General features: G+C 32.7%; 1 protein-coding gene across 3 annotated transcripts; it reads left to right on the top strand.

Moving 5' to 3' along the window:
- Positions 1 to 6,744: 6,744 nt before the first annotated feature.
- LOC124890097 lies at positions 6,745 to 16,079 on the top strand. 3 transcript variants are annotated; one of them, XR_007048945.1, is made up of 2 exons: positions 6,745 to 7,616; positions 14,207 to 16,079. XR_007048945.1 is itself a non-coding variant. In XM_047401967.1 (2 exons), exon 2 carries the CDS (start codon positions 10,438 to 10,440, stop codon positions 11,422 to 11,424), a length of 987 nt encoding a protein of 328 aa, XP_047257923.1. In that variant the 5' UTR covers positions 6,857 to 7,616; positions 10,123 to 10,437; the 3' UTR covers positions 11,425 to 11,434. The 3 variants fall into 3 exon arrangements, 1 of the variants encoding a protein (XP_047257923.1); XR_007048944.1 differs by lacking the exon at positions 14,207 to 16,079 and adding an exon at positions 8,027 to 8,277; XM_047401967.1 differs by lacking the exon at positions 14,207 to 16,079 and adding an exon at positions 10,123 to 11,434 and having other exon boundaries at positions 6,857 to 7,616.
- The last annotated feature ends 1,220 nt before the right edge of the window (positions 16,080 to 17,299 follow it).

Below are 17,299 nucleotides of genomic sequence, written 5' to 3'. Positions count from 1 at the left end.
ATGATGTATATTGATTATTTACTTTTAGGAAGGTAATATGTGTAGTTTGATAATATTTTTTAAAGAAATTGTGATTTTTCAATTGTTTGGAATTAAGTTAAAAACATATAGTGATTTGTACCTCATGCTAACTTTAACACATTGTTTATACTCGTAAAATATACTAAACAATTTATTCTCTATGCGTTACTTTAGTACTCTTGGTGGCTGCTTGGATTAGCTTTTGACTTATAAATCAAGTTATAGTTAAAAAAACTAACTAATAATTTTTGACTTATTTTTATTCTTTGAGCGTAAAACTAAGTGTTTATAAGCACTTTTTAAATTTATTCAAACACTTTAAAAATACTTAAAAATTATTTTGACTTAAAGCACTTAAAATAAGTTGATCCAACAGACTCTTAAATTTTTAATATGTTTTTTACATTTTTTGATAAATTTTAAAAGGAAAAAAAACTATATAACACTCCTTAGATTGAAAATTGCAACTTATGGCATAACTTTCATTTTTGCAAGTTGTAGCAAATCTTATAAAAAAAAAGAAAAAAATATTTTTTTTCTAATAATAAAAATAAAAAAAATAAAAATTTTATATATGAAAAAAAGATTCTTATAACCAAAAAAAGGGATGACAGTTATTGTCATGATATTAATCATCCCCTTAAATATCTCTAAAAATATTTTTTCAACATCTATCACTTAATTAACATCTTAAACGTATCATTGAACGATTCTGATCTCATAAATTAAAATTTCACTTTCTTTCAAATTTTCGTTTATTGTTCTTAAACGTATTGTGTTACAAGTTTGAAGTTGATCAATGTAATAGATGGTGAAAGGTTACATTCTCGACTTGTAATGTATGAAGGAAGATGGGATGTTAACGGTATTTTAATTGTTATTTTTTTTTTTATCTATTTAGTTGTTTTGTATGTTCTAAAATCACTATTTCATATATCAAATGGAAACGAAAACAAAAAAAATCAACATATTACGTTGCTCGTTTTTTCATAAATCTTATTATGCTTTCATTGGTTTTAAACAAATTAAATATTACGTTTATTTGTTGAATTGATTTGGGATTGTTTTTTAATATGTTGAAAGTATGAAAGTATTTGTTGAGAAGTATGAATTTTCAAATGTAGTAATTCTGAAACCATTAACAAAAATTGATTTGTGTATTTTTTTTTAATATGTTGAAAGTATGAAAGTACTGTTGAAAATATGAATTTTCATATATAGAAATTGTGAAATTTCATACAATTTTTGTTAATGAAATATGTATTATGTTTATAGGTAGACCTAAAAATTTTGCTGCAGATAGGATAATGTATGATATCATGCAGATTCAAAGTATAAAGGATTAGTTGTTGCAATATCAACATAATTGAAGATTGATATTAATTCAACTAAAATTGAGATTAAGGTTGATATTTTAACCAACAAGTTAAATACTTCCAACCATCGTATGAGATATGGTGTGTTACGAGCAGACTTGATGGTTCGAAGATTTTGAGAGACATTATTAGTTCAACTGTCCCTAAAAAAATAAGGCATACATAGACATGGATATTGTATTTTAATATGTTTTGGTGCTCATTGTTGTTGTCTTTCTATGATTGTTGGTATGAACAAAGTTTAGTTTTGGTATTTAAGCAATTTTTTATTCAATGTTATGTTAATTTAACAATTGTTTCGTATTTTACATCGTTGAATGAATTAGATATCAATTAAGTTTGTGTCAATCAGATGTACTGCAATTTTTTTTATAAATCTTGATTCTTTTTTTTTTTTTAAGTATGAAAGATGATAGTGTTCATTAAATTTTAATTTAATACAAAAGTGGATGAAATAGAATTTTTATTCAAAGAGACAAACACATAGTGTATGGAATGAGTATATAAATTGGTATCACCTAAATTGAATATCACAATCCGTAAATATCAGTTTATATATCTATTTCATACAAATGTGACATGTAAGAAAACACTTTATAAAATGATTCCATTCAATTTATAATCTTAAGTATATCTTCTTAATTGAATATCACAATCACATTATACTTATTCCATATAAATATAACATGTAAGAAACTATTTTATAAACTTGGAAAAAGTCATCCTTTTCATCCTAAACTATACTCGAAAAGTCTAAGACACACCTAAACTATGGGAGTAACCTAATACACACCTAAACTACTTAAAAGTGAAATCTCTACACCCTGTAAAGCATTATACCACTTGCATGTGGTGTGGTGTTTCACACGTGTCTGCCATATCAGCTCCACGTCAGCAGAATATGAAAAAAATAATAAATTTAATATTTTCATAATCTTTTTAAAAAATTTAATCATATGCACACACAGACTTTCATTTTTTGATGGATTGACAGTTAACACACACTCACATAAGGGGGACATGGAAGAGAATTGAGAGCCAAAAAGAGAGATTTGAGAAGACAGTAACGTGAGAGAGAAACGACCAATCGCGAGAGAGAGGAGAAAGCTAATGGTGAGTCTGACTTTTCAGGCGAGAACTCACCGAAAAATGTCCTTGCTACAGAAATCTCGACCCATCCTCCGATATTCGTCACGTTTGAGTTCATTGGAATGTCGGCGAAGTAAAAACAACAAATTCAATTTGAGTTCACCGTTTGAGTTCGCTGGATTTCATTTGAAATTTTTTTTCGTTCTTTCCAAATGAGTGTCGCTACTGCAACATTCACTCCTGTAACATTTAGCAACAACAATTATAATAATTCAATATGGAGAAAAAAATTAAATTCACTACCAAATTCAGAATGCAAACTCTCCAATAATTCTTTTGTTATAAAAACGACTTCATCATCTTCAAATTCGGAAAGTGACAATGCAAAGAAAAATAAGAAGAACAAGAAGTTGGTAATTGAAAACGAAGAGAAAAAAAGTGCAAGAGCAAGAACCAGTTGCGCAGGAGCAAGAGCAATGGTTACAATCTTCTTCAGTTTCTATTATAAAGAGATTGGATGATGTAAATCCAGTGGGATTAGGAAGGCATACTCGTCAAGTGTTTGATGAAGTATGGCGAAAGTTTTTAGGACTTGCCCGTTTAAACAGCAAATTTAATTTGATTTTGTTCATGGTGAAATTGACATTGGATGATGTAAATCCAGTGGGATTAGGAAGGCGTACTCGTCAAGTGTTTGATGAAGTATGGCGAAAGTTTTTAGGACTTGCCCGTTTAAACAGCAAATTTAATTTGATTTTGTTCATGGTGAAATTGACATTAATTCGAAGAAGGTGGAGGATGGGGTGTGAAGAAATTGCTTATTTGGGGGTGGGATTGGAGTTTGGAGGTGGGGGTGATGAAGAAGATGTGTTGGTTGGGGTGGGGTTGGAGTTTAGGGGTGGGGGGTGATGAAGAAGTAGATGGTTTGGGGTGGGGGAGGAGAATTTTTAATTATTAATTATTTTTTCGTTATTTTTTATTTAGACACGCTTTTTTTAATTTAAATAATTATATTTTTTTTCACGTCAGATTTAGGGGGTAAAAAGTTTCACTTTTAAGTAGTTTAGGTGTGTATTAGGTTACTCCAATAGTTTAGATGTGTCTTAGACTTTTCGAGTGTAGTTTAGGGTGGAAACGATGATTTTTCCCTTATAAAATTTGAATGTAATGTTGATATTATACAGGTTTCATATACGAAATAATTCAAAAAATACAAGTTTATATATTTATGCTATATACTGAAATAAATAGTAACGTATAATATTTGGTGAAAGTTGATTTCTATACCAACTTCTTCAATCATTATACTCATTCCATATATGCAATCATTATATTCATTTCATATAAATATAACATGTAAGAAACTATTTTATAAACCTTGAAGGAACTATTGATATTTCATACTGATTTTATACAAATTTCATACCCGAAACAATCTAATAAGTATATACAAGATAATTTTCATTATATTATTCTTGTAAAAGATTCCGATCTACATTCAAATCCTTATTTATGTTGTTACCAACACAAATAGCAGATTGTTCAATATTTTCTCTAATATCCATTGACATATCTTTTATTGTTATATACAATGAGTATTTAACAAAGAAATTAACAATACTCCTCATATCATATTTTTTTAAAGAACAAAAGAAAAATTAGAAGAAAGAAAATTTCTGATGAAGGAAAAGAAATCCTTGGTTGAATAATGATTTTTTTTAATGAAGTATGTTCATGAACATCTATCACAACAAGGCGTAGAAGAATTAAAAAAATTTGTTGTGATTGAGAATGTGAATGGAGAATGAAAAATCCAATTAGATAAGAATGAAAAAGATGAGTAAACCCTAATTCCTAATTTTTTTTTTCAAGAAATAACTTGAGTATGTCAACCGAGAAGGAACGTACTTTGAGAATGAAAATGTGTTCAAGTCAAAATAAATTTCTTCTTTTAATAAATTGTTTCAGAAAAGTGTGCAACCTTTTGAAATAAAATATCATAATATATTTTTACCATAATTATCAATACACTATTTCAGGAGAAGATTGATTACAATCCTATAAATATGATACTAATTTTAATGTATAAAATTAAATATCGAAATTTGAAAATAAAATAAAAATAATATATATTTTTAAAAGTTGTTATAACTTGTAATAAAAAAATTATTAATACACTTAGCTAAAAGTGTTGTTAAAATTTATAATTTTCAATTTAATAATTGTATATGGGATAATCTTTTCATTTTTTAAAAATAAATATGTATGAGGCATACCCCTTGTCTTGAGAATCATTCCTCCTTGAATGCTAAGTAGATCGTCTGCCTCACGCACTCGCCTTTTAAAATATTCGTTTAAATAATGAAATGTAATGCAACAATAATTTTCTTTGTCATGATAATTCAAGTTTTTGTAGGGTTTGAATAAGTAAAGTAATTCAAGGTATATGATGTTTAAAATATATTCAACTTTTAAGGCATTCCATTCAATTTTAATTATTTTCATGAAGAGGTGCACTCCAAAATCATTGATGTCTAATAACTTTTATAGGGATAAATGAATTGGGTGAATATGTATAAGTAAATTATATTAATTTAATACTCCTAATAATTAATAACGACGTGGTCAAACCCATGAATTGGTCAAGGAATATGAAAAATCTCTAGATTCATGTTAAAAGTTGGTATGGAAAAGGCATACAACTCAGTGGAATAGAATTTTGTTGAACACTTAACTAGAAAAAACTAAAAAAAAAATAAAAAAAATTGACTAATTAAATAAGAAAAATTAAAAAATATTTTTTTACGTACCAACACACCCATAAAATTGACTACTTTACTAGTAGTTACTAGTTGTGTTTGATTGTATAAAGCAATTACGGAAATGAAGAGGACATAAAACAGAAAATATTCAATACTCCCAGTCTCATTTTACCCGTTTCAAACTGGGATGACATAATTATTAAGAAAATAATGATTGATAATGTAACTTTATCATTTTACCCCTCTTAATTGTATCTTGTCGTTAATTCTAATATTGATGGATGACTAATACCAAAGCACCATTTATATTCTTAATGGTACTCCTCTTTACAATATTTTTCAAGAATGCTAATAATAAAGAGTAATCAATTACACTAAGGGTATAATGAATAAAAAAATTGTCTTGTTTTGATAAGTAAAAAAGAACAAGTAAAACGGGACAATAAATTAAAAAATTTGGAACGAATAAAATGAGACGGAGGGAGTAATAAATCTAATAAACAAACATATACAAATAGTTATTCGGTGGTTCTTCCTCATTCAGTACTGCAACAAGTTGTCTCAATAAATGTTACTCAACTGCTCCATAATCAAAACAATTGGTCAAATACAATGTGTCTAAATTACTCAAACCTTATTTATTTATATCTACAACTTTTATTAATTTAAAATTGACCAAACCAAAAGCATTAATTTTTCTGTGGAGAAACAGAGAACAGTTAAAAACAAAATAACTTTGTCACTCATTGTAATTATATCTAGCTTCTATCCATCATAATTATATATAGCTTCTATTCATTACACACTGTAGTGCTAAAAGAAATTTTTTTAGTACAAAATCCTAGCTTTTTTAACATTTTCTATTTTATTTGTTTTTCAGATACTAACTCTTCTCACAAGAAAAATGAGAAGTAACAGAAGCTATGACCTATTTTATCCTTGTTTTTCTTTGTTTTGGATATCTCGTATATCCACAGTACTGCAGTACTTCCTCCTGCTACATTACTTGTACCTGCAATGCTATAGGAATGAGAGTCACAACGTATTTCTTCAGTGCGTTTAAAACTGCATTTAGGCAGACGATTTGTTCCTCTTCAAATTAGTCATCTAAACACAAATTTCAGTAAGAGGTCTTATATATATACTAAAAAAAAAAAAAAAAAGAAATTGAAACTGCCCTTTTTAATAATTTGAAACTGGCCTTTTGTTTCCTTACATATTAGTATAATATGTATAATATTTTTAAGGCAAAATGACTCGATAGATTCTTGTACTATGTTCATTTTGTAATGTGGATATTCCTGTAGACACGTAATTTTGTTCCTCTTCTAAAACATTTTTACTGTTTATCCCGTCTTACCACATATTCTATTTGCATGGTAATTTTTTCATAAGAAAAATAAAATAAATAATCACCTCATCATTTTATTTATTTATTTATTTATTTATTTTTATCTTTATCTCATTTAATAAATTCTAACAAATTTTATCTTCTTTTAAACATGCTAACAACCTTTCCAATTAAAAAAAAACACATCACCACCGAATATCCTCCTACCCTACCTACCCACGTAACCCCTATCCACTTTTATTTTACACGCTATTTCTATATATAGAGGAGGACAGAAATAGAAAAAGAGGTCATCTTCTTCACCAAAAAATTCACCTCACGCCATATACACCACCCTCGAAGAAATTACATCACAACGACACACAATTAACGCACATAACAGTAACACAGATCTGAGATTCTCCATTTCTTTCATTCTAATAATCCTTCATTTTCATCCATACCCATCGACGCACATATACACACAGCTAAAGGGAAGGACACAGTGAGGGACCAAGAGAGATAGGAAAAATGAGAGAATTAGTAGAAAAATGGGAGGGAGCTGATCGAAATTGAGAAAAACAGACGAGGGAGAGAGTGAACGCAAACATCGAAGAAAGAAAACTAATCGAAAAACGTGACGCTGGCTGGAAAAATCACACCCTCACTCTCGTCCTCCATTGTTCTAGCCGAAATAATGGGACCAGTGAGAAACACCCCAAAATTCGATCAAAATCCAACCTAACCCGAGTCTCTCTGCCATCGCTTGAGCTCATCGGAGCTCCTGTGAATCGGGAACGGTGAACCCTACTTCGATTCTTGTGAATTCTGCTGGAAAAGAGTGAAACAGGGTCGAGTTGCACAAAATCGGGTTCGGGTTTGTCTATTTTTGGCGATTTCTGTTTTGGGTCAATAGAAAATTAAAAAAAAATGCATACCGGAGCTGGGGTTCGAATAGAGGCTCCGAATCGAGGTTCTTCATCGCCGATTCTGTCCTTTTATTGAAGTATTATTGAATTTCAAGATCTTCGAATCGAGGTCCAATTCTATTTCTTCTTTCTTTTATTTTGTTGTTTGTTATATTCGATACATCGAATTGATTGGTTGTTCTTTGATGATGTGAATTATTGGTTGTCTTGATTCAGTGTTTGATTTCCTTGATTATGGATTGATTATGGGTTGTGTGATGAAATAATATCTCATTAACAATTAAAATTAGTTAAATGGGACGGGGATTGAAAGTTGATAAAGTGAATATTGTTGTTTTGATTCATTGACGTAGTTGATTGTGATAGTGCTATGATAGGTCAAGCGGGGTAGGCACATGCTAAGTCGGATAGGCAAATTGTAGAAATGGAAGATGGTGATTTGTTGAATGTGTGAATATTTGTTGAATGGTTCTTTCTATTTTAACACACAAATTTGAGAAAATGTATTCATTTTACTAGGGAATGCCCCGATGTCTTATGTACTTATTCACCAGGGAATGCCCTGAGGTATTTTGTACTCGAAGGACGTTCACGATGAAGGTCTGGCGCATCGGGTAAAGCATTGGAGCATAGTTTAGGATTAGTGTAGGTTTACTTTTTAGTATCTTTTTATTTCAGGTTGTAATAATTGGACTAGACATTATTATTTTGGTCTTGGATTGTTGTTTGATGTGTCTGTTGCTTGTTTATGCGTCTTATGTGATTTATACATTTTTAGTGTCAAAATTAGCTGATACGCTCCACCAAGCGACCGTGGTCAAACCACGAGATCGAGGGGTGCCTAACACCTTCCCCTCGGTCAACAGAATTCCTTGGTCGGAATCTTTGTTCGTGGATCAGTTTTTAGAGTCAAACGGTTTTAAAAAAGGATTTTCAAAGGTGACTTGGCACACACGATCTATGCCAAGTGGCAACTCTGAATTTAATTGTGAAATGAATCCTTTTCGAAATAATTTTTTATCTTTTGTCACTTAATAATAAAAATCCTTTCGAAACTTTAAAATGAATCTTTTTGGTTAAAAAGGGGGTGTGAGAGCTCTGGCGACTCTGCTGGAGATTTTTTAGAATTCGAGCTTATTTTTGGATTTGTATCGGCTTAGTTTGACATCATGGGTGTATAGACGTTGTTTGTGTTATCATTTGTATTTGTTTTATCATTGTTGAGTGCCTACTTGCTATGTGTTTACAGTTTTTTTTATGTGTTACCGCTTTATATCTAGCATTATTTGCATAATTCGAGTCAATTCTTTCTGCTACAAGTTCTGTAGTACACGCTATGTACACGACCTATAGTTGAGTCACCCTTATTTTAGGAGGGGGAGCCGTCGGCTGGTATGGAGTAGGTGGAAAGTAAAGAAGCTACTATCGACCATACGCTCCCTCGAACAGCCTTGTTAGTGAACCACAGCGTAGGTCAGCCTTTAGGTCATAATTATCTGCATCATATTGAGACTTAGCGGGATCCACTTAGACCCACCTCTAAAGCATCCCTATGTGCTGCATGTTGCATCTTTGAGGGTAACGTGGTCATTTGACAGACTGGTGTGGGGAAAGCATATGTTAGAAGTAGAGTGTGTAGGCAAAGAAAAATCAAAAAAAGAGAAAAAAAGTGAGTAAAAAAAAAGAGTTTTGTAGTTTTTAAGTTTTTTTATGGCTTTTGTTTTTCATAATCCAAAAATTCAAAAAGATTTATTTTACCTTTTGCACTTATGTTCTCAAAATACAAAAACTGTCAAAAAGATTTTTCTTTTGTTCTCTTTAGCAAACATTTATAATTCGAAAATTCAAAAAAAAAAAAGATTTTTTTCAATAGAAGCTTTTATAAAGGAAAATTAAAAAAAAAAAATGGTAGAAGTTTTGTACATTTCATATAATGAAAATACCAAAAAGATTTTCTCTTTCATAGTTGTTGGTGTCAGTCTTATGTGAAGTGTCAAACTAAAAACTCAAAAAGATTTTATTGTTTTTCATCTTCTGTTTGTGGTCGCGTCTTTTAAGTCAGGGTTCAGTCGGTTATTTAATCCTTAATTGTCCTATCTGGACGAACTACGCACCCCTGATTCTCCTATTTCTGAGATACGTAGGCAACCTATTGTTGGTTCGAAGATCTTATTTCAAAAATCCAAAAATATTTTTCTTCACTCTTCATTTAGAGTAGGTGTCTATGTATCAATAAAAGAAAACTGCAAAAAGATTTTCCTTTAATAGGTGCAAGTTTTATTGTAGTATGAAATGCAAAATTGAAAACCCAAAAAAGAGTTTCTTTGGTAATCATAGGTTTCATTTTGTATAGGTTATTAAAGCTGAAAAATTCAAAAGATTTTCGTCTATTCTTTTGACAATTTGTCATTTATCTTTTCTTCTTAAAATTTCAAGAAAAAAAAGAGAGTTTAAGTGGCCATTTTGGCAAAACTTTACGAACTACGCAAACCTGATTCTCCTTTTTCGGGAGTGAGATACGTAGGCGCCCTCCTTGGGTTCGGTGATTTTTTTTAAAAAAAAAAAAAGTTTTACGAAAGTGTTGAACTCTAACTCATTTTCTATCTCTTGTCCAGTTAGTTTAAGGTGGTTGATTTGTGGCATTTTGGCTGATCCTTCATATTGCACCTAGCCGAAGAGAAAGTTATGGCCAACAAGGATACTGGGATTGTGGTTACTAATCAAATAGGGAGTTCGGGAAATGAGAATTTAGGAGCTAATGAAGAGATTCGAAATTTAAGGTAGCAAATGATAGAAATGCATCGAGCTTGGGGTAATGGGTTGCCGCCGCCTCCATTTTTCGCTGATAATCTGAAATATCTTTCTAGCTTGCCTCCCATGTCACATGCACAATCTCTCATTTTTGTTGATATGCCACAATATGCATCAGGATGACTCCGAGGCAACAATATCCAACCACTTCCAATGTTTATTTCCTCACTCCCCAATCCAAGACTACCACATACTTAGATCTACCTGTTGTTCACGCTTTTGCGGTGCCACCCCCACCTGAAGCTCCTACTTTTGATGTTCATCCACAAGTTGTGTCTCCCTACTCTACAAGAAAGTCTGCATTGAATATTACTGGTGATCTGCGTTACACTTTTGAGCCTACATTTAAGTTGACTGATCTTTACAGTGACACTTACCCGCCTGAATTTCCTCCTAACACTAAGAAGCCTATTATGACAGAAGAACAAGAGGAAATGACCAGAAAATTGAGAAGTTTGAAACTGGCTATGAAGAACTTGCAAGGACTTGGGGATTACAAAAGGGTCTCATATAAAGACTTATGCATGTTTCTAGGTGTTAACCTTCCTCCTGGATTTAAAATGCCAAAGTTTGAGAAATATGACAGACATGGGGACCTAGTGGCACATTTAAGGTGCTATTGTAACCAATTAAAGGGCGCTGGAGGGAAGGAAGAACTACTCATGGCTTATTTCGGGGAGAGTCTTTCAGGCCTAGCTTCGGAATGGTTTGTTGACCAAGACATCGATAAGTGGATTAGTTGGGATGACCTAGCTAATGAATTTGTGCAACTATTTCAATACAATGTGGAGTTGATTCCTGATGAGAAATCCCTGACTAATATGAAGAAGAAGAAGAAGAAGAAGAAGAAGAATATCGAAAGTTTCAGAGAATATGCGATTAGATGGCGTGAACAAGCTGCTAGGGTGAAACCGCCAATGAAAGAAAGTAAGATAGTGGAGCTATTTATTCAAGCGCAGGATGAAACATATTATCAACACTTGTTACCTACATTAGGCAAGCTGTTCATTGAGGTTCTTAAAATGGGGGAGATGATAGAAGAGGGAATTAAGACTGGCCGCATTGTGAGTTTTGCAATATTGAAAGCGACTACTCAAGCAATTTAAAAGGGTTCAGGAAATATTGGGGAGAAAAAGAATGAGGAAGATGCTTCTACTATTGTAGTTGGACAGCGAGAAAGGTCAAGAAGACCACGTCGTCGTCGCTCTCAGACTCAAACTCAAGTTTATGCCAAAGCTCCACATAATCACTCCCAAAATCCATTATACTTTGTTCCTCCACATCCATATCCAGTGTATAATGCACAACCATATGTCCAACCCCCATCTTACCCACAATGGCATACCCCAATGCCCCAGAGTCATTCTCTAACACCACAAATGTACCAAAGCCCTTCTAGGCCAGATTTTCTGTCCAAGCCAAACAATGAAATGCGGCAGAAGTCGAGAGATAGCTTCACGCCAATTGGAGATTCATATGCCAGTTTATTTCAGAGATTTGTACAGGAGGTCATGATCACTCCTCTCCTTAGGCACACCCTTGATCGACGTTCAAGAAATTTTAATCCTAATACATGATGTACGTATCATTCTGACGCTCAAGGTTATAGTATTGAAGATTGTAGATATTTGAAAAGAGAAATTGAAAAAATAATTCAAGATGGATCAGTTATGGTGCAAAATATTGATAGTAAGGGAAACTCTAGTCATGCAGATATGCAAAGTAGTGGCTAAGTTGTCAGGCTGAGCAATTGAGATGTTACCCTTCTCCCTACTAGGAAGAGGTCGGGTAGTTTGTTTTGTTTTATTTTCTGTCATCCGAACTATTATAGGGTTGTAGTTCAGGATTTATCTTGTTTTGTCCCTTAATTGTTATGTTCAAACCCTTCTATCTTTCATTTTAATTAAATGGAGTGTCCTTTTTTTCTTTGTGTTTTAAATATGTGTTGTTTGTTTGTTTATTTTACATAGTACATGTTATGTTGATTCTAGTGATATGACATGCTAGTGGAATTATCAGCTAGCTCTTAAAATCCAGCTTAATCATGAAGCATTGAATCAGAGACATTTGGTGATAAGTTGAAGTCTTCTTTGAAAATTAAGGCAATTATTTTGAGAATCACAAGAATAAATTGATCATCAATTGAAAGGCAAGTCCTAATTAGGTCAAACAGTAGACGCATGATCCCCATATCAAGAGAAACAGAAAGAAAATCAACTCCACGAAAGCATGAGTCATTCCATGTGAGAGATGTACAACAAAGGTGGAGTTATATGTTTGACAAGTGTAGAAGAAAGAAATAACACACATGCTCAGTTAAAGTTTGTGTTATTAAAATGTCGCAAGTAATTTTCTTCTTTCACTTCATATTGCATGATGTGTACTTGCATTTTCAAGGATTGATATGACGAAGGCATTTCATTCTGTTATCCAAACATTGTGTCATCCTTTGTTTACCCTATTTGAGCTTTAGTTCTATTTCTTTTGTATCCCTCTTTTGGAGTCAAGATAGAGTTAGCAAACCCTAAAACAAAAGTGTTGAGCAAAAGAATAGTTTCAAAAAAATTTCAAAAAAAAAAAAGATATGTCCAAAAGAAAAGAGTGTCAAGAAAAATAGAGCCAGAAAAAAAAATTCAAAAAGAAAAAGAAATCAGAATCAAGCAAAACAAGCTGTCAGAACTACGCTTGACCTGATTCTCCTCTCTCGGGGGTGAGATACGTAGGCTGCCCTTCTCTGGGATCGGTCCAACCAAATAAACAATTTAGAATTACCCAGTCAAAAGAAACTGGGGCATGAGTTAATCCTCATTGTTTAAGTCGATTCCAAAAGTTGTAAGTCCTATACCACTTCAAGTGTCGTTTGGGCCTCATGTCATCCCTTCTTTCTAACCTTACCCAAAAGTCAAGTTACAACCAAAGAAAGACCTTCAGATTAATTTTTGAGAATGTTAAGAATAAGTATGCAATGGATATGATGATGCATTTTGGGTACTACTTGTCTTCCTCAGCATAAGAAATTAGGATAGAAATAAAATGAGAGAGTCTTATTGGTGAAAACCCTCACGGGCACCGTAAGGCGATGGTAAATTGAGAAAATAAAAATGAGAGTCTTATTGGTGAAAACCCTCTCGAGCACCATAAGGCAATGGGGAGCTGAGAGAAAGAAATAGGTTTGTTGGCGAAAACCCTTCAAGGCGCCACTAGCCGAATGAGGCTTCTGAATGAATTTGGCCTAAGGAAGCAACTCAGTTTCAAGGTCATTAACTCAACAATAATTGGTAGAAGTTTGGATGGAAAGATCAGGCAGCTTAATCCAAAATGCATGAGATAATCATTAGAGTTGACTGTCTTTTCTAGATAAATTTTCATTTCTTTGTTTCAAATAGGGATATTCATTGTCTTTTCTTTCTTTTCTTTATTTTTATTTCATTTTCTTGAGTCAGTTGTCCTAATAAAAGTCATTGTCATTTTTCTTTTCTTGTCTTTGAGTCAAGTCTGTGTCAAAACAAGTGAAAAAAAGATTTCAAAACTGGCTACCAGCTTCTTTAATTGCACAAAGCAAGACAAAAGCTAGCACATAAAAGAGACATAATTGTGAGCCGAAAAAAGGACATGCAGAAAGTTTTATCAACAGACAAGTCAGGAAACTCATGAAATACCAAGGTTCAAAGGGTCTATTTGAGAAGCATGGCAAAGTGGAGATACTGTGTTTGTTTCAGTTACTCTTAATAATCTGAGTTCAGCTTAATGATTCAGCAAGTCAATGATATATGCTAATGGTTGGAAGCAAGGTTAAATATGATGAGGGCAAGAGCGATTACCGCGAAAGCTAAAGCCACAAACCAGCCACCATGTTTTTAAACTCATAAGTTTTCTTTGATGAATCAGGAAACATGCTACCTTTAAATCAAGGAATTCAGAGCATAAATATCGAGGGTTGCAATGCCTCATTCCTACAAATGCAGGAAACAATATTGATGTACAGGTTTGATAATCAAATCATAGTAAAATTCATCATCATATATTTTTCAGAGACACACTTTCTTGTCTAGGGATTTCAGTTTTCATTTGTTAGGGGATACACTTCTTAAATTGAACCTTGATTCCTATAAGACGTACCTTTTAGTCTAGTTATTTTAATTAATTCCTATAAGACGTACCTTTTAGTCGAGTCATTCCCCTTGATTCCTATAAGACGTACCTTTTAGTCGAGTCATTCCTTTTGATTCCTATAAGACGTAACTTTTAGTCTAGTCATCCCCCTTGATTCCTAAGACTTACCTTTTAGTCGAGTCATCCCCTGTGATTTCTATAAGACGTACCTTTTAGTCAAGTCATTCTCCTTGATCCCTAGAAGATGTACCTTTTAGTTGAGTCGTTCCTTTGATTCCTATAAGGCTTACCTTTTAGTCGAGTCATTCCCCTTGACCCCTAGAAGACGTACCTTTTAGTCGAGTCATTCCTTTGATTCCTATAAGATGTACCTTTTAGTCGAGTCATTCCCGTGGACCTCTAGAAGACGTACCTTTTAGTCGAGTCGTTCCTTTGATTCCTATAAGACGTACCTTTTAGTCGAGTCATTCCCCTTGACCCCTAGAAGACGTATCTTTTAGTCAAGTCGTTTCTTTAATTCCTATATAACGTACCTTTTATTCGAGTCATTCCCCTTGACCCTTAGAAGACGTACCTTTTAGTCGAGTCATTTCCTTTGATTCCTATAAGATGTACCTTTTAGTCGAGTCATTCCCCTTGACCCCTAGAAGATGTACCTTTTAGTCGAGTCGTTCCTTTGATTCCTATAAGACGTACTTTTTAGTCGAGTCATTCCCCTTGACCCCTAGAAGACGTACCTTTTAGTCGAGTCATTCCCTATGATTCCTATAAGATGTACCTTTTAGTCGATTCATTTCCCTTGATTCCTATAAGACGTACCTTTTAGTCGAGTCATTCCCCTTGATTCCTATAAGACGTACCTTTTAGTTGAGTTATTTCCTTTGATTCCTATAAGACGTACCTTTTAGTTGAATCATTCCCCTTGACCCCTAGAAGACGTCCCTTTTAGTCGAGTCATTCTCCTTGACCCCTAGAAGACGTACCTTTTAGTCGAGTCGTTCCTTTGATTCCTATAAGACGTACCTTTTAGTCAAGTCATTCCCCTTGAACCCTAGAAGACGTACCTTTTAGTCGAGTCATTCCTTTGATTCCTATAAAACGTACCTTTTAGTCGAGTCATTTCCTTTGATTCCTATAAGACGTACCTTTTAGTCGAGTCATCTCCTTTGATTCCTATAAGACATACCTTTTAGTCGAATCATTCCAATTAACTTATAGAAGATGTATTTCTTTGTATGGGATAATTTTTTTCTTAGTTTTGATGTGATTTTAGGAGCCCGCTTGAAGAACAGGGCTAATACATGGAAAGTCAACCAACAAGGTGAAGCAATTGAAAAGCAAGCAACAAGAGGAAGAAAATTGAAAGTCAACAGTTGAAAAATGGCAAGTCAGAAACCCGCCTAAAGAACAGGGTGAAGAAATTGAAAGGCAAGCAACAAGTTGAAGAAATTACAAGTCAGGAGCCCACCTGAAGAACAGGGTGATGAAGTAATGAGTCAGGAGTCAAGGAAACCTGCATAGATAGAGTTTTTGTAATTTCATTTATTTTTTAACTTGTAATGTTCATTTCTGATGTAATAACAGATCCGCGGATCGGAACCTTGACGGGACCTCACTCGACTCTCCAACTCGGTTGTCCTTCTTCCTTTTATTTCTTCCTTTGAATAATGGTCGGGTCAAAATTTTGTCTCGTTGTCTACTTCTTTGTATGAAAATACTTTGTGTTTACATGCAAAGAGGGGCATGATGTAGACACGTAATTTTGTCTCTCCCCTAAAGCATTTTTACCATTTACCCCGTCTTACCACGTATTCTATTCGTGTGGTAATTTTTTTATAAGAAAAACAAAATAAATAATCACCTCATCATTTTATTTATACGTAATTTTTTATGTAGCATTTTAAAAATGACATAAAATTTAATGTAATACTTAAAAATGACGTGGCAGCTAACATGAGAGTTGAAGTGGGGCATGAAATTTAATGTAATACTTAAAAATGACATGGAAACTGACGTGGAGAAGTTGTGTTACACACACCGTCAGAGGAGTTTAAAATGTTGCTTTTTAATGGGTTCAATGGTCCAAATGACAAAGATATAAGTAGGAGTATCCACTTTACCAAACGGACATAGTACAAGGGTCCATCGAGTCATTTTACCTATTTTTAAAGATACCTTAACTTTATTTATAGAGGTAACGATTAATTTTAGTTAACTAGATGTTAATGAGCTATTTGTTTGCAATATATTAACTTGGATATTATTGTAAAAGTTTTATTTATTAATATGAATTTTGAATTTTTTAGATCAAAGTTCTAAATAATTTTGATAAACATAGATAGTTTTATATATATAATTTATACGTAATTTATAATCTTCAATATTATTTTCAGTGATGTAAAATGGTTCTATTACATTAATGTCAAAGGAGAAGAAATGTACACATCAATCAGACGACTAACAACGAGGGGGGAAGCATAATAAAGGGTAGGGGTGTGTAAAAATTGAACCGATCAATAAATCGAACCGATAAAAATGTCATTGGTTTGTTATTATTGGGTTATTGGGTTAATGATTTGTTAATGATTTTATAAAAAAAAATTATTGGGTTATTGGTTCAGTTCGATTTTTTCTTATTAGTTATTGGGTAAACCGATAACCCAATAAGAATATATATGACTTATTATATACTTCTCTTTAATTTCTACCAATTAACAACCCTATTATTTCAATTATACAGATTCTTTATTTCTCCTAACAATATTTAGTTCAAACTTGAAGATTCTTGTAATTAATTAAAACACATTATGTAAGACTTTTGGTTGCGACTAAGATTTGGTTTTTTTTCATCTTACTACTATTTTTATT

The sequence above is a fragment of the Capsicum annuum genome, unplaced genomic scaffold (assembly GCF_002878395.1).
Source record: "Capsicum annuum cultivar UCD-10X-F1 unplaced genomic scaffold, UCD10Xv1.1 ctg1184, whole genome shotgun sequence".
NCBI lineage: Eukaryota > Viridiplantae > Streptophyta > Magnoliopsida > Solanales > Solanaceae > Capsicum > Capsicum annuum.
Note: the sequence above shows the minus strand (reverse complement) of the source record. Positions and strands in the feature narration are given on the sequence as shown.

What these genes read in the sequence shown, in the direction of transcription:
- LOC124890097 (XM_047401967.1), top strand. Translation starts at nt 10,438, where the DNA reads ATGACTCCGAGGCAACAATATCCAACCACTTCCAATGTTTATTTCCTC.